General features: G+C 38.6%; 1 protein-coding gene across 4 annotated transcripts in view; it reads left to right on the top strand.

Moving 5' to 3' along the window:
• The window catches only part of ATRNL1 (attractin like 1), a 999,362-nt gene extending 976,923 nt beyond the window's left edge, over nucleotides 1-22,439 (top strand). For 3 of the 4 annotated variants that reach the window (XM_075935409.2, XM_075935410.2, XM_075935406.2), the window contains one exon: nucleotides 16,886-17,444. In XM_075935409.2, the coding sequence (XP_075791524.2) occupies nucleotides 16,886-17,010 (125 nt within the window). In that variant the 3' untranslated portion in view covers nucleotides 17,011-17,444. Of the gene's footprint in view, nucleotides 1-16,885; nucleotides 17,445-18,052 lie in introns of those variants that run through there. The other variant, XR_012905692.2, reaches the window with a different exon arrangement.
• The last annotated feature ends 1,054 nt before the right edge of the window (nucleotides 22,440-23,493 follow it).

The following is a 23,493-nucleotide window of genomic DNA, read 5'->3' as shown; positions in this document are numbered from 1 at the left end:
GGGGTGGGGGTCGGGTCCCTTTAAGCACAGCCCTCGGCTAGCCTGAGACAGCATCTCCACGCTCTAAGTCCTCCTCTGATGCCCTGCCAGCACTGCTTCCGGCCATCCTTAAGCCCTGTTCAGAGTCCACTCAATGTGGACTTGCTAGTTCGAATTAGCAAAACGCTAGTTCGAACTAGTTTTTAGTTCTAGATGCGTTAGTTCGAACTAGCTTAGTTCGAATTAACTAATTCGAACTAAGTTAGTTCGAACTAGCGCTGTAGTGTAGACGTACCCAAAGAGATTTCATGAACCACGGCAGATTTGTTTTTCAGCTTTGTTGTGTATGACTGTGGCTTATTCCATCAGACTGAGCCAGATCTGATACCACAGAAAAAGGAAAGCACTTTGGTAGCTCAAATCAAGAAGAACTGAGGGTGTCAGGGTTTGGTACTCCCGGAAAGTGTCACAAGTTTTCCCAAATGCATGAGAGGTATACCAGAAATGCATGTTATTCTAAACTGAAAATGTTTTCTGTATGATCTGAACACACTTATGTACATTCTTCCTTTTATAGCATATCAATATTATTTCTGGGCTTAAAAGTGAATCAGTAACCTATATTTGCTACTAATCTCCTGCTAAGGCACCCATCTTCTGCCTTCACAGTAGTATGGACTGAGAAAAAAGGCTCTGTCATAATTCTGTGCCTACAGAGAATTACTGTTCACTTTCCTTCCTCTCCCCCAGGCCAGGAAAGCTGTCTTGAGTCAGGTTATCATCCATGCTACAGTGTTCACCTTTGTAGTTTGCTGTACCAAATGACTTCTGCAATTTAAGGTATTTTTTCTGCTTATATGTGACACAAACAGAAATACTGCCCAGTAACTCATTGTTTTACCTAAGTTTCATGTAGCAATGAAATCAGCTCCATGAGACAAATAAGGAATACACTGTGTCTGAAAATGAAATCTTAGACCTTGCCTGAGGTGCTGATGAAATTGCAGATCGATTCTAGTGGCAGATTTAACAATCAGCAAATTCAGCATATGCTGACTGGGTCACATCTGATCTAAGACTCCTCCTCTGCTCCCATCTGTTAGTGGCAGAAGAACATAAAGACGGGTCCCAGTGTAGGTTTCTATTGTGAGCACCCACATTTTCCCCACATTCAGATAAACTCACTTCTCCAATCCCCCACTTTTGTTCCTCTCTACCACTATCAGTGCTGCTGCTGTTAGAGCCATCAACATTGTTCCCACCTAAGCCAGAATTAGTGTAGGTAGAGCCAGAGCCATGAACCCCTACTGCTGCTGCCATTAGAGCGTACGTCAGAGGCCCTACGAATAGCAGAGCTTAGATTTCTGCAGCCCACATTTGAATTTGCCCAGGCAATGGAAAGAGAGAAGGAACTTCTGACCAAAATGTAGGCTCTGCCATTGACAATCCCATTCATGGCAACACCACCATTTTGAAATTTCCCTCCCCAGGCAAATTCATACATTGACAGTGGAAGCAGTATAGTGCTCTTCCTAGAGCTTCCAGCAGGCTGCTTTGGCGTATGTTGTGTGGTCAAGCAGCCCTGAGCCTGCAGAAGTCCTCCTGGTCCATGGGTCCCTGAACAGTTGCACTAACTGTACCTCTGCCTCTGCTATCTCACCTCATCCTTGCTGGATTCTGGAGCCCCACACTCTTAGGGTATGTCTACACTACCACCCTAGTTCGAACTAGGGTGGTAATGTAGGCATACCGCACTTGCAAATGAAGCCCGGGATTTGAATTTCCTGGGCTTCATTTGCATAAGCCGGCCGGCGCCATTTTTAAATGCCGGCTTGTTCGAACGAGGAACGAGGTGTACAGATAGTGCAGAATGGCTTGCTAGTTCGAACTATCTAGCCCGTGCGGCGTGTAGCCGTGCGGCACGGGTTCGAACAAGCCGGCATTTAAAAATGGCGCCGGCCGGCTTATGCAAATGAAACCCGGGAAATTCAAATCCCGGGCTTCATTTGCAAGTGCGGTATGCCTACATTACCCCGCTAGTTCGAACTAGCGGGGTAGTGTAGACATACCCTTACATATTAGCTCCTCTGATAGATTATGTTCTTGTGCTTCAAGATTTTAACTATATTCCTAGGCTTATCTGCTAGAATCAGTAAAATCAATATACTCTGTGAGCTTACTAATGGACCTGGCCCAGTGTTGAGGGTAAGGATTTTGCCCTCTTTTTCCTCAGTGTCAGGCATTAATAGAAGCAAAAAAAAAAAATCTCACTAACCACGCATTACAAATGTTTAGGACCCTGAAAGTGTCAGCTAAGTTATCTGTTTTCAATATATCTTTCAAAATTTAGGCAGTGTCTGCCTTTATGGCTTAATTCTATATCATCTCATTCCTCAGATTATTTGTTTTTCAAAGTGGCTACAGGGTATCAAGCTAGCAATGTATTTAATGTCTAGTTGTAGAATGTGGCAGGATACTGTATAACTGGAAAAGCTATTTGGTCAAGGCCAAATTAAAAGCCAAATAGTGGGTAAAACAATGATATATTGCAGCATGATGTTGGACTCAAAAAACAATTCCAGCAGTTCATCTACCTCACAAAACAGAACTATGAATTAGAGCACCTACATTATGGAACAAGTACTGCAAATAGAATATCCACTTATGATTAAACTAATGTGCCAGAATCTCAGTACACCTCTGTAATTGTTTGTTTGCATGAAGATACTCATCGCTGTTTCTTTTAAACAAAATTTGTAGATAGTAGCAAAACAATACTTTTGATACACAGATTTGCAAGAGTAAGGGCAGTAATGAGCAAAGTACTTAGATGTCAGTATCCTGATCCTACTTCCTTGAAGTAAATGAGAGTAATATGGTAATTGTCTGCAGTGTGAGTAGGGAAACCTTAAGCCTGTAGTTTTCTAGGGTTCTTTTTTTCCATCCTGAGCAGAAGGGGGATATGATATTGGGTAGAGGAATCACAATGAAAGGGTCTGATGTGAAGAGCAAAAAAGAAAGCATGAAAGTCAGTAGGAAGAACCAAAAGGCAATAAGATGTTCTCATATCCTCCCTTCTTCTCCAAACCCTTGCCAGAAAACATCAGATCTGTCCACAAAGAAGAGGGATGAGAAGTGCAAAGTTGCAATACCAGTTATCACTGGGGGAAGAACAGCATCTCATCTGAACATTCCGTTTTCCCATGTATCTTTGAAGAGTTATTCAAAAAATTCTGATATCAGAATTTGATTGAATACTCATTCATAGTCATATCTGAGTGCAGCTCTGTACACACAGAACATCCATTTGTAGTGAGAAAGGGAGGCTTTGGAAATAGATGGATTAAAAAAAAGGGAATGGCATCAAAGACCAAATTTGTGAAATATCATCATTAGTAAAAGTTGAAAGAAGTAATAGTTTAGCATTGTAATATAGAGCTATCTGGCATATCCAGTGGCTACAAGAATAGCAATTCCGGGTCTAACTGGTGTTCATCCTGCTATCCATTTTTAGCAAGGCTTTAGCTTTTCTACTAATAGGTAAAACCACCAACTCACAGGAACTGATCTGGGTAAAAATGGAGCTCTAAACTTTGTGTCTGGAGTTCCGTGATTGATGAACGTTTATGATTTTATATATGTTAAGCCAGGCCACCAATGGCAGCAGTTGGTGCCTGGGACTCCATTTGAATTACTGCAGGAATACCAGATTGCCTCTTCGCATGGCTCTGAGGGTTAGGTGGGGAGCCTAAGGGCAGACTGCCATCGGCCATGCCCATTCTGCCCTTGGCCACGCCCTTTCTGGGGACATAGAGCTGGCCCCCACCACACTTTGCCCTGGACCTGTGGTGGCTGTCAGCCCCACTTTCTTAAGCTTTCTCTCATTCGTATGCAGGATTCCAACAAAATGCGCATTGCCCATTTCCTCTGCTATGGAAATCTGTACTAGAAACAAAAAGTATATTGGGGAGATACTCCATGTTTTGTAGAAGGTTAAACCAAAATGTGCCTCTTGATCAAGAAAGAGGTTCATAACTTGCCCTTTTTCGGACCTTAGCTGTTATTTGGACTTCTAAGCAGAATAATTTAGAATTTAATTTGTGTTTATACTGGTTTAACTCAAAGTTGGTGAAAGTAATACTTTGCCACCAGTCCAAATAAGCGTTTTCTCTTCTGCAGAAATTACTGTTTCTCACCAAATTCGTGCAGAGTAGCAAATTAGTTTATAGTGATTTTCTTGAAAACAAGTTAAAGTGCTGCACATTACAAGAATAGAAATGTTTATAATAACGTGAGGTTAATTGATTCAGTGTTAATGAATAGAGACATACTGGAATTTCACTAATTGAGATGGAAACAACATGCTTGAAACATTGCTACGCAATGCAATCTATGTAATTACATTCATTTTTAACCAGTATACAGTAGTAGGCCACATGGCCATTTGACTAGTATGACTCGAGGTTTTTAAAAAGCTTCTGAACAGATTCCTCAATTTAAACGTTCTTAATTTTCTACTCTTAAAAACCATTTATTTTCTAAAAAAAGAAAAATATAGATTCATGGCGAGTGATTTGCTTTATTGTGTTTGATAGGTTTTTTTTTACTGTAGGTCACTGTACACCTTTCATGTATTATAACATCTGCTTTTGCCTGGAAAACATAAACATGTTTTGTTTTTGAGATTTTTGTTTGAAACTCCAGCATATAATCAAGAAGTAGATGCATGAAAGAAAATGTAATGGTTGATTAGATGCAAAACTAATCACTGACATTGAAAAATTAAATGTAAAATATTAAAATGTTCATGCAATATATTATCCTGTCATAAAAATATCTATCTTATTGACAAAAGTTATGAAATTAAGAGTTGAGCTTATCCTCATTTTTATTGCCATGTTATGCCTAGATACAAAAATTGCTATAATGGAATAGACTAATAATCTAACAAGACCAGTATCCTGTCCATAATGAAGTCGAATGTAAAACATTTCAGATAAAGATTATAGTCTGCTTATAATGTTCCTAATTATTGATACTATGTGAAAAAAATATGTTTCCTGATGACACATGATGATCTGTTTACTACTTGAATCTTGTATCTGCAGGACCCATTAATAGCTGTATAAATGTCTACCTCTAGGCATCCAAATCCAGGCTTAATGTCTCAGATTAGATATTACAGGGTTTTGTATTGATCACTTCCACACTATGAGGTATAGCCTTTCCAGGAGACCATAACATCTCTTTTGAATATGTGGATTCAATAAGGAAATAAATGTCACTACACAAGTAATGTCAAGTTTTCCTAAGTAGGTCACAAGAATAAATTGAAAAGAATTGAATAATATATCTGAACATCTTCCATAGCAAGACAAAATTGTTTTCCTATCACAACCTAAAAATCATGTTTCTCTCCTCCAGATGTAGTCAGATAAGTGATATCTGGAATTTATTTTTTAAGATCAGATTTGACTCATGACATCATAATTCATGCATCTAGATACAGCTGGCATAATTGAAATTACCTCCTATATTCTAGTTTTACCTGTCCCTGACCTGGAAAGTAAATTCTGGACCAAAGATAAGAAAATACATGACAATGCTTATTTCGAATTCAAGTTCTGTAAATGCAAATGTGCTCTACTACTACTACTATTATTATTGTTGTTGTTATTATTATTTATTATTTATTGTTTTAGTATACAAAATAGGTACACTGAGTGCTTTGCCAGTATGTAACAAAGACATGTCTCTATCTAAAGGCGTTATAATTTCATTTATGGATAACATAGAAGGGTATGGAGAGCCTGGTATGAGAAGGAGAAGGGCTGAAGTTATGAAAGTTCATGTTCGGAGGTACTTACGTTAATTAGGCACCCAACTCCTATTAAATGTACTGTAATGGAATTTAGGTACTTAACTCCGTGAGGCTCCTTTGAAGATCCCCCAGATACACAGATGTTATACACTTGTCCCATCTTATTTTTATCATAGTCCCTCCATTTAAAAAGTAATTGTACACCTAGTCTCCTGTTCCTGAAGAAGTTTGAGTGGACTATGAATGTCTCACATTGGCTGGCTGGAGACAAACATCATCTGACTGTATCCAGAAGTTGCAGGAGGGTTCTCAGAGTACAACTATTTTTTTACAGTGCCTCACCAAATATTTTAAGGTTTGCCTTAAAATATTTTATCTGCCTTATCCCAGAACGGTTGGATTTTATATCTTGCAAATTAACAGAATCAGCATATTTCTGAGAGGACCATCTATTGTAACTGTCCTCAACTCCCTTCCTCCCCATCCAAATTGGCAAGAGGCAACTCAATCCCCTGAAAAATAACACTACTCTAAGAATAAGATGGCATTTAGCTTATTATGAATGATGGGTACTAAAGTAACAAGAATTTGAAACTAACTCTATGAAGTCAGACACAAGGGAACCTCAGCTCTCCTATTTGCTAATATATTACAACTGACCTCCATTATTTTATTAATAATCATAGAATCATAGAATAATAGGACTGGAAGGGACCTCAAGAGGTCATCGAGTCCAGCCCCCCGCCCTAAAGGCAGGACCAAGCTCCGTCTACACCATCCCTGACAGATGTCTATCCAACCTGTTCTTAAATATCTCCAGAGAGGGAGATTCCACCACCTCCCTTGGCAATTTATTCCAATATTTGACCACCCTGACAGTTAGGAATTTTTTCCTAATGTCCAATCTAAACCTCCCCTGCTGCACTTTAAGCCCATTACTCCTTGTCCTGTCCTCAGAAACCAAGAGGAACAAATTTTCTCCTTCCTCCTTGTGACACCCTTTTAGATATTTGAAAACCGCTCTCATGTCCCCCCTTAATCTTCTTTTTTCCAAACTAAACAAGCCCAGTTCATGAAGCCTGGCTTCATAGGTCATGTTCTCTAAACCTTTAATCATTCTTGTCGCTCTTCTCTGTACCCTTTCCAATTTCTCCACATCTTTCTTGAAATGTGGCGCCCAGAACTGGACACAGTACTCCAGCTGAGGCCTAACTAGCGCAGAGTAGAGGGGCAGAATGACTTCACGAGTTTTGCTTACAACACACCTGTTGATACAACCTAGAATCATATTTGCTTTTTTTGCAACAGCATCACACTGTTGACTCATATTCAACTTGTGGTCCACTATGACCCCTAGATCCCTTTCCGCCATGCTCCTTCCTAGACAGTCGCTTCCCATCTTGTATGTATGGAACTGATTGTTCCTTCCTAAGTGGAGCACTTTGCATTTCTCTTTATTAAACCTCATCCTGTTTAACTCTGACCATTTCTCTAACTTGCTAAGGTCATTTTGAATTATGTCCCTATCCTCCAAAGAAGTTGCAACCCCACCCAGTTTGGTATCATCTGCAAACTTAATAAGCGTACTCTCTATCCCAATATCTACATCATTGATGAAGATATTGAACAGTACGGGTCCCAAAACAGACCCTTGCGGAACTCCACTTGTTATCCCTTTCCAGCAGGATTTAGAACCGTTAACAACAACTCTCTGACTACGGTTATCCAGCCAATTATGCACCCACCTTATCGTGGCCCTATCTAAGTTATGTTTGCCTAGTTTATCAATAAGAATATCATGCGAGACCGTATCAAATGCCTTACTAAAGTCTAGGTATATGACATCCACCGCTTCTCCCTTATCCACAAGGCTCGTTATCTTATCAAAGAAAGCTATCAGATTAGTTTGGCATGACTTGTTCTTCACAAACCCATGCTGGCTATTCCCTATCACTTTATTACCTTCCAAGTGTTTGCATATGATTTCCTTAATTACCTGCTCCATTATCTTCCCTGGGACAGACGTTAAACTGACCGGTCTGTAGTTTCCTGGGTTGTTCTTATTCCCCTTTTTATAGATTGGCACAATATTTGCCCTTTTCCAGTCTTCTGGAATCTCCCCTGTCTGCCATGATTTTTCAAAGATCATAGCTAAAGGCACAGATACCTCCTCTATCAGCTCCTTGAGTATCCTGGGATGCATTTCATCAGGACCTGGTGACTTGCTGACATCTAACTTTCCTAAGTGATTTTTAACTTGTTCTTTGTGTATCCTATCTTCTAAACTTACCCTCTCTCTGCTTGTATTCACTACGTTAGGCACACCTCCAGACTTCTCAGTGAAGACCGAAACAAAGAAGTCATTGAGCATCTCCGCCATTTCCAAGTTCCCTGTTACTGCTTCTCCCTCCTCGCTAAGCAGTGGGCCTACCCTGTCCTTGGTCTTCCTCTTCCTTTTAATGTATTTATAAAAGGTCTTCTTGTTTCCCTTTATGCCCGTAGCTAGTTTGATCTCATTTTGTGCCTTTGCCTTTCTAATCTTGCCCCTGCATTCCCGTGTTGCTTGCCTATATTCATCCTTTGTTAGTTGTCCTAGTTTCCATTTTTTATATGACTCCTTTTTTATTTTGAGATCATGCAAGATCTCCTTGTTAAGCTAAGCTGGTCTTTTGCCATATTTTCTATCTTTCCTACACAGCGGAATTGTTTGCTTTTGGGCCCTTAACAACGTCCCTTTGAAATACTTCCAACTCTCCTCAGTTGTTTTTCCCTTCAGTCTTGCTTCCCATGGGACCTTACCTACAAGTTCTCTGAGCTTATCAAAATCTGCCCTGAAATCCATTACCTCAATTGTGCTGGTCTCCCTTCTACCTTTCCTTAAGATCATGAACTCTATTATTTCGTGATCACTGTCCCCTATACTGTCTTCCACTTTCAAGTTCTCAACTAGTTCCTCCCTATTTGTTAAAACCAAATCCAGAACAGCTTCTCCTCTGGTAGCTTTTTCAACCTTCTGAAACAGAAAGTTGTCTCCAATGCAGTCCAGAAACTTATTGGATAGCCTGTGCCTCGCTGTGTTAGTTTCCCAACATATGTCTGGATAGTTGAAGTCCCCCATCACCACCAAATCTTGGGCTTTGGATAGTTTTGTTAATTGTTTATGTATTTATTTGTTAATTATTATGTATTTATTTGTATGGGCATGGTCCCATATTTTTATCTATTTCAATGTAAAATTTGTGCATAACAAAAAAGGCACATTCCCTGCTGCTTCTACTGTCTTCCCTTGTTATGCTGAGGAGTTACCATCATCCCTCAAGAAAAGGGAAATTATGGGGTCTCTTGCTCAACATGATTTGCTATTGTTTTCACATGTTTGAAAGCTATTACTCATTCTATAGGTGATACCAGCCAATACCAATTGGTGTGGTAGTTGTATGTAATTTTCACATTAATGTAATCAAAACATAAAAATAATATAAAATAAATACAAAATAAGTATAAAATAATTTAAAATAAATCATATTTTTGTAACATTTTGAGACTGTTTTCTCAAATGGCTTGGTAATTTATATTATAATGTAGACACAGAATGTCTTTGTGCTCCATAAAAGGCAAGTGTTATTCCTGTTTCAGAGAGGCATAGGGTATTTAAGAGACTTGCTGAAGGTCCCACAGGAAGTCTGTTGTAGGAACACCTTGGCTTTTTTGACACTCAATTGAGATAATTAATTGCAAGATAATCCTTTGTCTTCTAATTGAGAAAAGAATCTTCATGAAGAAGTAGGAGCTCTTACCTTTTGGAAGTATCATTGCATCTTTAAAATTCCATCTGTGAGCATCAGAACTAGGTTGGAGTATTCTTGGTGCAATGTCTCAGAGAAGGGATGAGAGAATAGTTTCAGTAGATGCCCTGAAACACTTTTATCATCATCTGTTTTAAAAGTTAGGCCAGATCTACACTGATGGAGAAAGTTAGTGCAAGATATACAACTCCAATGACATGAATTGTGTAGCTGGAGTCAACATACCTTGCACCGATTTTCTAGGGCAGCCCCACAGTGGGAGGTTGATGGGAGAAATGCTTCCATTGAATTTCCTTACTCCTTGTGACAACAAGGAGTACCAACTGCCAACAGAGGTGCCCTCAGCATTTGATTTAGCAGGTCTTTAACCTGCTAAATTGAACCTCGGAGATTCTATCGCCAGAGCATCTCTCCTCCTACAAGTGGAGACAGGGCCTCAAACTTTTGAGCAATATAGCATTTCCTATTTGTAAATAATGAATGTATGCTGATCCGATGTGCAATCACAAAGGTTATCATAGAATGTGAGTCATTATATTAAGGTAAAAAATAATTGAAAAAAACACTAACTGGTTTGGATTTGATGAACGAAGGTATCTCTGTATATAAAAAGTGCTTTACAGTCCTGAAATAATAATGATGGCAGAACCCAGTTAAAATTCCCAAATATGGAATTACAGGTAATATTGATGAGATCAGAATGAATCTATAATCATTAAGCACTATGGTGACCTGCATTAAGCGCTGATTACGGTCTGTAATTCCCACCATTTACTCAGTATGTTTTAAAACTCTGCAGATCCATTTGTATGGACTTTAGTGGGCATACGACTGTGTGATGGAAATGCAGCAACACTTTGTCCATTTCTATATTTAGCTTGTACAGTGCCTTTTTCAAAAGTCAACAAATGAAACTGAAGTAACTGTGCAAAGTGCTAAAGGTTGGTTTTAATAGCATAGTATTGACCCAGCCTTTTCTCTTGTAAATCTCTCAACCTCAGTCACAATGCTGTCATTTTGTTTTCATTGCTTCATGTGACCTTAACCAGGGTTGTTTTGGGGAGGGGGGGGGGGTTGGAAGGGAAGGAGGGGCATTGAATAGCAAACAAACCTAATTGACCTTTGTGAGCTCTAGCTATTGTAGTATTAGCTCAGCATTATAGATAGTCTGGTTTTTCATAAAAAATGAAAATACTTGGAACTTAACCAAATGAAGTCATTTATCTAGAATGTTATCTCCCAATAATAGATATTGAAATTGAAGAATTTTTTTCAGTTATCTGGATATTCATGCATAGCAGGTCATCTGTAACACCCTTAATTTTAACAAAAGGCATATTATGAATGCAATATTTTTTCACTAAAATGAGAATTGTAGGGGGAAAGGTTTAAATTTAACAGAAGCTAGCAAATAAGACAACTTTTAAAATGTTAATTTCTGGAAAAATAGACCATAAAGCTAGTCATATACCTGAGCTACATCCATAATATTTTTATTCTCTAGTCAGATGCCTAACTCCCCTATAAATGCCCATCATGAATTCTACAACCATTGCCCATCTACCAAACTGTTTCCAAGACCTTCCCACATCAGCATCAACTTCCAGGCCACCACAATCCACTTCAGTAATGGAATCCCACAGCCAATTATATTCAATAAATCCATGAATTATCACACTCACCTTCGCAGATCCTCTCACTACCCCAGACATATCAAGAACTCTGTTATCTACAGTCACCTACTGAAATACCACAGAATAACACACTTAAAAACATCTTCATCAAACAAGGCCACTTGACCAGAATAGAGCCCATCATGAAAAAAGCCATTCTGAGGAACCTGTTGCAGTAGAGAAGGGGAAAAATCCCTCACTAATTGCACACATCTATAGTTACCAAAAGATTGATGCTCCAGAGGTTGATCTTCTAGCATTCAATTTAGCGAATCTAGTATAGACCCGTAAATTGCACGCTGAGGGCAGCCCCCGCTGGTGTCCTGTACTCCTCCTTTTGCAAGGAGTAAAGGAAGCTGACAGGAGTGTTTGCCCCTGTTTTCCTTCCACTGTGCTGACACCATCAGGGCTCGGCTTAACATAAGCCAATTCCAGCTACTCATTTTGTGTGGCTGGAATTGTGTACCTTAAGCCGACCTTCCTGGTCTAGTATAGAACAGGCCTTACTATACCACACTGGAACCCATATAAGATATAAATGAAGTTGCAATCCATATTTGATGAGGACCACATCCTAAAAGAAAAGCAGCATCAGACATATTTCCATTGCTATGATGTTCAGCATCCCCCACAACACACCTTTCAAGAACCATGTGTCCTGCACACACTTACTGCAACACGTGGTGTACCTCATTCAGTGTATCAAATGTCCCGACCACAGCTGTGAATAAAACCAAACAATCTCCATGCTCTTGAATGAACTCACACAGAAAAATAGATGACAAAGGCACTCTGTTGCAAATGCTCTTCACAAAAAGATCAATCCATATCAACCAACATCTTCAAAAGATAAGCTAAGTCTTCTTGACATTAAAATTCATGATGTCAATAGAAACACTAGTTGTTGTAATGAGACACAAAATCTGTAATTCATTAACCCTCCTTTGCACAGTGACTGCAAAGGTGGAAGTTGCCCACTTCATCCTGAATTCTTTCTTGCAGTATGTGTCAACTGCTTGTGTTCCTTTCCCACATATGAAGAAAATCTCTCTGTAACTCAAGAATTTCAACAGACATTGACAGAGTGAATGGTGCCTGTTCAGAGAAGGGATATGTGGGAGCATCCCATTTAGCAATTAAAATTTGGGAATGGCGGGCAGTGCACCTCCCAACTGCTACCCTGAGACTATGTCACACTTCCTTAATTTGCATTCCTTTTTCCACTTTTTTTTCCAGAAGAGGCTTTCCGACATTTGGCCCGTCTACCCGGGGCCAAATATGGGGAAAACCTCCTCTTTTGGAAGATCCCTTATTCCTCATAAAATGAGAAATACAGGGCTTCCGAAAGAACGTGCCAGGTTTTTCAGAAACTGTTCTGAAAAGGGGACACGTTCCCTGCATGTGGCAGAGTTTTTTCGGGATACCTTTGGTATCCCGGAAAAACTCTGTAGTGTAGACATAGCCTTAATCACCTATGAAAGCTGATCCAATAAAAGACACTATGTCACACACCTTGTCCCTCTCCTATCCTGGGACCAAGAATGCTATAACAACGCTGTAAACAGTTTCTTACTCTGAAAGATAGTTTAGTCTTACATCAGCTTGTATCTAGCTATATACATTCAGGCAAAACATTTAAACATCCCAGCATGGGTATTTCCATTTAAAGCTGATTACAGTGAAATAAAACTATAGCTATTAAAGGCTTAGAAGAACTACAAATACAAGCAGTAAAAAAAGACAGTTAGTAAATGAGGTAGTAAAACATTTGAGCAGGGCAAACAGTTCATAGCACTCAGCCTTCCTGTAGCAGACTGTTCTATTCACTACAGACCCATGCACTGTTCCCTGAACTGCACTTAAACCTGCAATTAACCTTTCACGCCTAATGAAGCTGTTTTGCTGGAAAATTAAAATATATAGTACTGCCTGCTTTTACAGAGACTGGGAGGAGAGCATTTCATAATGAATGACTTTTCACAGGCTTTTGTTGAAAAGCAAAATTTAAAGTACTCTGTATACAAATTGGGAATGTGCTTTGCAAGGAAATCTCATTTGATGTGCTGTATTTTATTCCTGTACTTATTAATTGTTTTGCGTAATTGTTAAAACAACAACAGCATACCCACACACCAGTAATTTTACGATTAGGCAGCTATTGCTTGACAGTCAACTATTACCATTTAACTTCCATTAGGAAAGATTATATTTCTTAAAAAAAGATAACCAAGTTCATATTGTTTTCTCTCATATTTTTCTCATTGTGAATGCAGTTATCTTTAAAAACCTATATATTTTACACTGATGAATTTGGCTGAATTCAGTTTTTAATTATCTTTCCATACATAGCCGTAAAACAGGTTACAGATTTTTTTCACCAACAGGGATTATGAAAATAACCTGGCCTATTTCTATGCAGCTAAAACCATTTGGACTTAAAATAAATCAAGTCCTATGATGATTGAATTTTCAAACCTTGGACAATTAGTGGTTCTGCCTTGTGTGGAAATGATACATGGGCTCTCCATGTGGAGGCATGATGGTTTCATAGCTCTTTACTGATGTCCTACCTACAAATAATGAGGTAAAGTTCTGGTTTGGGAAATATTAAAGGCTATGTCTACATTATCACATATGTCAACAAAACTCATGTTGCTCAAGGGTGTGAAAACGTGGAGTGCACAGCACTAATTTGGCAGGAGAGTTTCTTCCATTGTCATAGCTACTGCCACTCAAAGGAGGTGATTTAATTACATTTTCAGGAGAGTTCTCCTTTCCCATCAACATAGGGTGGCTACACAAGAAATGTTTACAGCTGCTGGCCAGTTGCACGAGTACTGCTGCTGGCCCACTGTAAGTTCTCTAGTGTAGACATAGCCTAATATCTGAAGAACACAGGCAAACAACCTAATATCTGAAGAACACAGGTAAACTAAACTGGCTGTGAAACTGGAGGTAACAGATGTTGAGCATCATAAGATTTACATTTCCAGCTTTAATCATCTTACATATATTAGTTTTTTGACATTTTAGGAACAAAAACCTACAAAATAAAGGTAAGGTTTACAATAAATATTTAAACTCTAGCACTTTTATCAAATCGTCAGTAGCATTTTAATGTAAATTCTGCTTGCCTGCAGCATCTGTGCATCATCTTGAGTTGGTAAATGAAATTCCTTTAGACCGCCAGTCTGAAATAATGAATTGTTCCCCTAGTTAATTGTATTGCTTTGATAACAAGGAACTGTGCTGGGCCTAGAGAACACAATAAGTGAATTTCATCAGATGATTTGTATGACATTTTGAAAAATGATCTTCTGGAGTGACCTGATTTTAATGGAACTTGAACAGCATGCCAACATGTCCCAGTATGAAGCATTAGATTTGAAGGAAACAGTTCCTTCTGAATCTTAAGGCTACGCAGAGTGGGGTGAGCAGCATGCAACCAAGCATACAAAAAAATCACATAAGAAGAATAATTGGAAGAAGTGTCTTCCTCCTAATATACAATCCATTTAACATACTTGCTAAATCTCACTGTTAAAAACAGAATAACATATGGGGGAAACATAAAAAATCCTAGCTTTGGTAACATCAGATATTGCTAATATTTTAAGGGTGCCTCAAAGATATCTTATAATTTCATTTATCAATGTCCACTTTTAGGGATTGCTAGCTAATGCCAGGAAATATAAGTGTGTGTGTGTGAGAGAGGAAAATTACATAATTAATCTTGGCCCTTGCATATCCTGAAACATAAAAATGGTAATAATATGTATCATTTCTACAGCATATAGCACTTTGTGTTTTCAGAGTGGTATGAATGTTAACTGGCTGAATCTTGTAACATCCTTGTGAGAGAGGGAAGATATTATTATAGTTTTGGATTAGCACAGAATTTCCAGTATATCAGCAACCTGAACTGCTTGGTTTCCTTCTGACAATGTATTTGATGTGAATAAAGCGGACTTTAGAATTGCATAGAAATCCTGAAAATTATACCTTTTCACTTATAATCAGCAAGGTGATGCAGTGAGATAATGTGTGAGCAATTGCATTTAAAATTGGGTTTTTTGGTAGATAAAACTCAGCCCATGTAAAAACAATAATATATGTTATTTATTACAAATACTGGAAATTATGTTAAAGGTCCTAGAGTGGATGAGCACCATATGCAACTGAGCTTTAAGGGGAAGTGTATACTGTTTGTCCACATTGTTTTAATTAGTTATGGCTAAATTGGTTCCTGAATGCTGTGAAATCAAGAATCAATTACTCCATCAGAGTTTGAAGAATACAATAATGTGATTTTGTGAGTTGTTGTTACTAATATTTAACATAAACTATTACCATCATGTTTTACTATCTGATAACAATCCATCTATAACTTCTCTGATTTCTATGTCTCCTACTATAAGATCTCTGATACACCAAGATCAAATAATTTTTCTTCCTCATCCTTAATTTTAGTTCCCAAAGCCATTAACAATTTTGCACCATTGGCCAAGCTATAAAGACATTACATGTTTTGTATGTAAACTGTTTATTTGCTGTCTTTAATGGTTTTCTTAAAGCTGGCCTTTGAGTAAATCTATTTGGGCTGAAAACATCCTTTGATTACAGTTCCAGCAAAATGTTGTAAAACACTAGTTTACTACTTCATTCTATTATATTAATATATCCATTTCTCTTTAATATATTAAGCGAATTTTGTTAGTGTTTTTATGCAGATGAACTCCAGTATTAAAGTTACTTAGTATGTAAAAGGTTTGTAGATAGTTATGTTTTTTTCACTTTTTTCCTCATACTCTATGTATCTTTTATTTTATTATATATATTAGGAAATCCCAGACACAATGTATAGATGTACTGCAAGCAGCTACCAATATGTTTCTCCGATAAACTAAACAGGTTCCACACAGTATAATTAAGAACAGAATTTGTCCCTAAGACTTTACTTAGTTTCTACTATGCTCACACTATTTGAAAAAAAATTACAAAATACTTTTGTTTGCTGTTATTTATATTATAGTAGTATCTAAAATCCCAACTGTAGTCAGAGTTCCACAGTGCTAAGCATTATAGAAACACATAGTAGGAGGTGTGGTAAGTTGAGTAAGTTCCTGTCACAGATGACTTCTTTCTACACGGACAAGCCAGATAAAGGGTAAAAAAGGAAAGAGAGACACAGGCTACATCTACACAGCTTCCCTCTTCCGCAAAAACCTATGCAAATGAAGCATGGCAATATGCTAATCCATGCTCATTTCCATAGGCTCATCACCATAGCCACAGAGTGGTGAAGTGGCATTCCCAGGGTCACATAGGAAGTCAGTGGCAGAGCCACAATGGAACCTAGGCCTCCTTATTTCCAACCTAGTAGCCTATCACCTCACTACTTTTTCATCTTCTTTTGTTCCCAATTATAAGAAAAACATATTATATAATTGGAAACTATTTCTCAGTGTCCCATTTCACTTTGAAATAGCTGATGACTTGCTGGAAAAGTACAACAGACTGGACATGAAAGGTACCAACACAATGCTAAGGAAGGCTTCTCACCATTGGGCATTAAATTGTGTTTTGTGTTTTTATTTTTCTTACAGGTCTTGCAATTGCAAGTGCCTTGATAGACATTTCCCAGCAGAAGCCTGCAGACTGTAAAGATAAGAGTTCAGGAGTCAGAAATCGAAAACATCATCTTTCAACACGTCAAGGAACTTGTGTCTGAGGTCCAGAAAATGCACTTGTACATGCTGCAATGTTTTCTTTTAAATGGCTTCCATTGAAAGCTATACTACAGCCTCAGTTTTTATGGAGGCAAACCTATGGATTATGATGATGAAGATGATGATAAGTAATGTGCCCTGTTTTATTCACATTTGCAGCCAGCTATGCCCCACAGCAGAACAACCTTATGGCAAATACGAATATATATGATGAGTTTATTTAGAAATAAACTAAATACTTATCTTGATGCTGAGCATGTATTGCAACAGGGTGGGCACTGACTATATCCAGGAGAAACTGTACATTGTTTTGTAATGTAGAAGGAAATTGTATAATTGCAAACTAAACTATTCACAGGACACTAAAAGACATTTTTGTAGAGCTTAATTTAATGGTGAGATTGTACAGTTTTCTTCTAGTAATCAGGGTTAAAATTCCCTTACAGAAAGCAGGAACTGAAGGTACTGATCTAGATTGAGGCATTGTTTTATAATTGCCCAAATCAGGCAGATTTTGAATTAAAAAGTAGATATGTGTAGCCAAACAAAACAGCAAATCTATATTTTGAAGTTCCTATAATATAAAAATCCTGATTAAAGCATATCATGGTTTTATTTACCTTCCTAAAGTTCCTGAAATATAATCTGGGCTGCAACAGGATGATGGGTGAATTTCAGTATTGCACTTGCACTTCATAAGAAGTTTATTGGAATTCTGATTGAGATGTATTTTAAAGAGTGCATGTTGGTCTTCCATACCAACTAATTAATTATCTGAGCTAACTAAGCATGGAAAATTCTGTGTTGAAATCAAGTTCCCTTTTTTCCAAAACCTCTTTCCAAGATTGCAAGCCTAAGGAGAGTTTAACTTGCTGTAACTTTACAGTAGTGTACCAACTTCTGCTTCAATACAGTAATATTCTAAAGTGACTGTAAATCACTGTCCGTATCGCCCAGCAAAAGAGTTGCACTTCAAACAGCACATTGGCCCGTAAATAATAATAATTAATAATAAATTATCCTCTTCTTGCCTTCCTTTCCCAGCTGCAGAATTTCATTTGATCTTCATTTTCCTCCTATTTCAAGAAATATCCTGCATACAAAATAAATATAATAATGAACTTGAAAAAGCCAGCTTGATTCCAACCATGATTCTCAGATCATCCATCCAATAAGGGACATCATCAAATCAGTGCTCAACAACAATAAAGTGAACAGAAGAGCATTTTTTTCACTAAGCATTAGTCTAACAAGCTTTGAGGAGCTTGTTCACCATGGTAAAAATTTCAGCAAATGGTTTCATATGTCTCCGCTCACTGTATTTTCAGTTAGTTATAATTCTGAAATACGGCAAAAGAAAATGAGATGGCTAAGGAGGGAGGTAGCAGATGGGTCTTATTCTCAATTATGCATTAAGCGTTGATGACAGTTTATATGAAACCTGTAGTTTTGTTAGATCTTGCTTGGAAGTGAAGTTTATCACCTCCGCAGTTGCCAAGGTGCTAATGTAGGAGAGAGCCACAGATGTATAAATGCCTCTTGTATATGATAGAGTTTTGGTAAATATGAACGATATAAAAAGATAATTGATGTTTACTACTATAGCTGTATTTTTCATTTTCTTTTTTATTTCAGGAAGGTGATGACATTTTACTATTTACAATTGACTACATAGTTACTTGCATGCCATGGTGGTGCAGTAGCAGTAATAAAGCCCTATTGTGAGTTGGTAGTGTTTACTTTGTAATGCCATTCATACATAAAACTATTCAGCTTAATTTGGATGAGGACAGAATGTAAAAATTAAATAAATATTAAAAGGAATGGTTGTACAGGATTATTAGGTTGCATCTTACCATGACTGCTATATTGTTTTGACAAATTGTGAATTTATGAATTATGCTATAATTATTCCTTAGCTGGCATGATTGTTTCAGTATTTTCCTATCTTAAAATATGACTATTTCTTAAGCTAAAATAACGCCATCATGATATTATGTTTTTATTGACTATTCTGACCTCACTCCCTAATTTTTTAAAACCTAAGACTCATTTTTAAAGATTCTGTTATGAATTTTCAGTCAATTCTACTTAAAACTGAAAAAAGAGTTCTGAAAATAGCCCCTTCTGTCAATTTGAATGCAGATCTGCTCAAGGGAAAATAAGCCAGTAGAAATAGTGTATATGGTGAATAAGCCAATCATAAAGAAAAGAAATAAACCACTTGTCTGGAGATTTTCCCTAATTCTGTAATATCTTTATGCTGAAACATTATGCATGAGAAATATACAGGTTTTTTCTGTGGACCTAAGACCCACAGTACACAGGACATACGTTCTCAGAGCACTACTCTGACTTTAATCCCCCAGATTAATTGAATCTACCTATAGTCATCTGAAGTTTGATGTTACTTGAAAAATAAATTTAAATTTAAATGGATTTTAATGTTTATTGTAACACTTGAGATGGGCAGATATGCATCAGGAATTTAGTAATTTATCCATTAAAACATGTTTTTATTGTTCAAGTAAACTTACCTTGGGGTCATTCAACATTTTCATTACATTGAGTACTTTTTCTAATTCTTTTGTTGTTTCTTCTCCCAGAGTCCCTGACTATATGCAGATTAGTGAAAATAAATACATCAAGTAGAAATATTAATATAATATTGTCATTAAATGGAAGTTTGCAACTAGTATCAAACCACAGTATCAGAGAGCTGTGAAAATACTGATTTGTCTCAGATACCACACTATGCAAATTGTTGGCAAATATTGACTCTTAATGGTGACCGCTGTACAGTAGGTGACAGATAGTCTCGTTTTCTTTATGCTCAAGAATGTTCAATGCTCTGCTTTTGAGCTCTTAGTCCAATGCAGAAAATGTTGAGTGGCCCTTTGTAACATTAGTGTAATTTATGTAGAACTACGAATATAGGGCTAAAAACTGATCTGGTTAGTGGCCCTGTGGTGAAATTCTAACCATCAGGATTCTATAACTGTTTAATTTCTTTGCAAACCAGTCTTTAATAGTTCTGGGGACAAATTCACAGCCATAAATTACCGTTCAAAGCAAAATAAAAGATATATTGCATACTGTAGCATGGATGGACCTCTGCATTTCTCGTGTGTGTGTGTTTGTGTGTACCCTTTCATGAAGCTACTTGAATGTAGTCTGTGTAAATATGTTACACTTCAGAATGTAATGAGTTCTGTTAATTATATTTCCTTGTTAGAGACAGACATATATGTTTAACTGGGCAAATTCAGATTCAAATCTGACTGCATTTTTTTCCAAGGGAGCCCTCTTTTTATACAGTAGAACCAAAAACATGGAACATTTGAAAATATTGGGTCTTGATATATAGAGAGAGTCTGATGTATAAAATCAGCAGCAGTGATGAATTTCTCAAACAATTTACATTGTAGGTCTGGAATCCTGATGGTAAGAATTGAGAGCTCACTTCCACAATGGCTCAATCTTTAGGCCTAATATATTCGACAGTATTCATCTAGATTACAATGTCATTATGTACTTATTTCATTCCCAGTTTTATTTTAAAACAACCTGAAGGATTTCTGGACAATAAAGGTAAAGTCTCTGTTAAAAGAATGAAGCTGTCTCTTGTTTTTCATGCGAGCCATCTTTTATTAAGATTGTATGGCATTATTATAGGAAATTCTCAAGAAGGCAAATCTCAACTGGACAAAGTGTCGTTGCAAATAGCTCGACCTTTAGCTCGGCACCTAAAAGGATCTGGCTTTTCAGTCATGTAAAAATAAATGAAACTTAACTTTTCAGCCTAAAAAATGCTACATTTTCCAAGGTGAAGTGCTGATGCTTACGTCAACTGATACCTATGAGAGGACGTCTAAGCGAGTAGACATTAAAGCTATTTTGAACACCTCTGACAAATAAATATTGCTTATAAGGACAATAACCATAACACTGGGTAAAGCCTTTCCATCTTCTGATATTAATGAATATTTTTTCATTTGCCATCTGTGCTCACCGTGATCATCATGTGTATAAATTGAGTAGAACTGTTTTGTGACTATTCTGTGCCAATATAAAGGCACATAAAAAGTTGTTGCAAGCTGGAGCAACTAAGAGGAGGGCCAGAAGTTAGGAGTTGCAAAGAGGACCTCTCACCCATTCCCAGAGTAAGGAGGGCACAATAGTGAATCTAGCCCTTTGTGTTTTAACTTGGGCATCCAAACTCTGCAGCTAATTTGGGCAATTTGTGCTTTAGCCTTTCTATGTGTCAGATTATCTATCAATCAAGTGGTGGTTTAAACAAAAACAAAACAACTCAAAAGGGGCATTTTGAAGCTTAATTTGTTAATATCTGCAATGTGTTGATGCTTTGATGGATGGCACAACAGAAGTGCAAAATACTACTATTTTCAGTGCAAGTTGGCAGCAGTAGATTTGCTTTCTGGAGAGATCAGCTTGTTTGATTTATAGTCACTGTTTAAAAGTGAGGGCCAGCTGGAAGGACACCATTAACAGCACCCGTTCAGCTTAAAATATTTTTATTTTAGCAACAAAATAGCCTCCCTGGAGTGTAAATAAAACTTAAAGCAATGAACAGTAGGACATTTTGCTTCTCAGATTTCCTCAGTGAAAAGTGTACGAAGCATCATATTCACATGAAGGCCACCTCACATGAGTGGGGATATAGAAACCGCCTGTCACCATTTATTTATACATATACATTTTTATTTAGAAGTGCTAGTTTGGATTGGTAGATTCTTGGGGTTTTGTACTGCTGCCCATCACTATAACATTTGTGTGCGTTCCATATTAAACAGCGATGTCCCAAGTGGACTTCATGGAGTCTCTGATTTTTAATGGTATACAAACTATAGTTGCAGCAGATTGTTTCTTTTGGATTGGGGGTGTGTACAGCGAGGTGCTGTGATCCTTTCTCACAAGTTGATAGTGCAAAGAGGAGTTTTTAGACACTGATGCTACCTGACCATTCAAGCTTCTTGATGAGTCAAGCAAGATCCTGAAGCTTTGCATCAGTTTGTTGAAGGGGGACTTACATGCCTTCAGGGTAAGTGGAGAACATTACCCCTGTTAGTTCTTGCTAGGATTTCTCACAACCAGCATTATTTCAGTCTTGCCTGGGTCAGACCCATCTGTTCTTCATCTGAGGGCTGATCTCTTGTAGGATTTCTAATTTCTTAGTAATGTTGGTGATTGAATCTGTGTAGTGAATGAGCCAGACAGTTGAGTGACATCAGCGTAAAGCTCTGTAGGCTTAGTGTTTCAGTCTTTCCAAGACATCTCATTCAGATACCTAAAAGAAAGAGAGACAGTATGTTAGTATGTTTATCCACAGAACTCTATCAGTAAGGGCTTTCGTGGAGCACCCCTGTCACCCTACTGGAGAGGAATTATTGGAGCCACTCTAATGCTGTGTCCTAAATTTATTAGTACAGTAAAACTCCATTAGTCCGGCATCCAATGCTCCGGGACTCCTGATGGTCTGGCACCATCAGGAACCCGGAAGTGCTAGGGCAGCCGGACAGGCTACCCCCATTCAGCTGCTGCTGAAACTGACCAGCAGCTGAATCGGGGAAGCCAAGAGCAGAGCATCTGGAGTGCTGCCGGGTTGGTCCCGTAGCGCCGCCCCTCGGTGCTGCGGGACCAACCCGGCAGCACCCCACCTGCTCTGCCTCAGGGGTCCCCAAGTCAGCTGCTGCTGAAACAGATCAGCGGCTGATTCCAGGAAGCCCGGGGCAGAGCAGCTCTGCCCCGGGCTTCCTGGAATCAGCCGCTGATCTGTTTCAGCAGCGGCTGAATCGGGGACCCCTGGGGCAGAGCAGCTGGGGTCCTGCTGGGTTGGTCCCGCAGCGCCGTCCTTTGGCGCTGCGGGACCAACCCGGCAGCACTCCAGCTGCTCTGCCCCAGGCATCCCCAAGAGCAGCTGGAGTGCTGCTGGGTTGGTGCCGTAGCGCCGCCCCTCGGTGCTGCAGGACCAACCCGGCAGCACCCCAGCTGCTCTATTGCAGGCATCCCCGATTCAGCTGCTGCTGAAACTGACCAGCAGCGGCTGAATCAGGGACTCCTGGGGCAGAGCCTGACTATCATAAGGGGGGGCTACGATGGGTCTGGGGTGGCATCCCCTCCCACCCCACTCCAGACCCCTCATAGCCCCCCCCTTATGATAGTCGGTCATATCTGATAATCCGGCACCCCCTGGGTCCTAAAGGTGCCGGATTATCGGAAGTTTACTGTAGTATAATAATATGTATCTGTGTTGTGGTAGCATCTCAGCAGGACTCCATTGTGCTAGGCAGAATGCAAATACATGGCAAAAAGACAATCCCTGTCCCAAAGAACTTACCACTTAAGTAAAAGACAAATGTCAGCAGCTGGATACAAAAGTCAGCAAAGCTGGATACAAAGAGAGCACAAAGATGCCATGAGATGTTAGTAGTTGGAATGACAGGCAATGGTCTCAGCATACCAGC

Source organism: Pelodiscus sinensis, chromosome 8 (assembly GCF_052426305.1).
Source record: "Pelodiscus sinensis isolate ZL-2025 chromosome 8, ASM5242630v1, whole genome shotgun sequence".
Classification (NCBI taxonomy): Eukaryota; Metazoa; Chordata; order Testudines; family Trionychidae; genus Pelodiscus; species Pelodiscus sinensis.
This window is presented reverse-complemented; position numbering and strand designations above follow the sequence as displayed.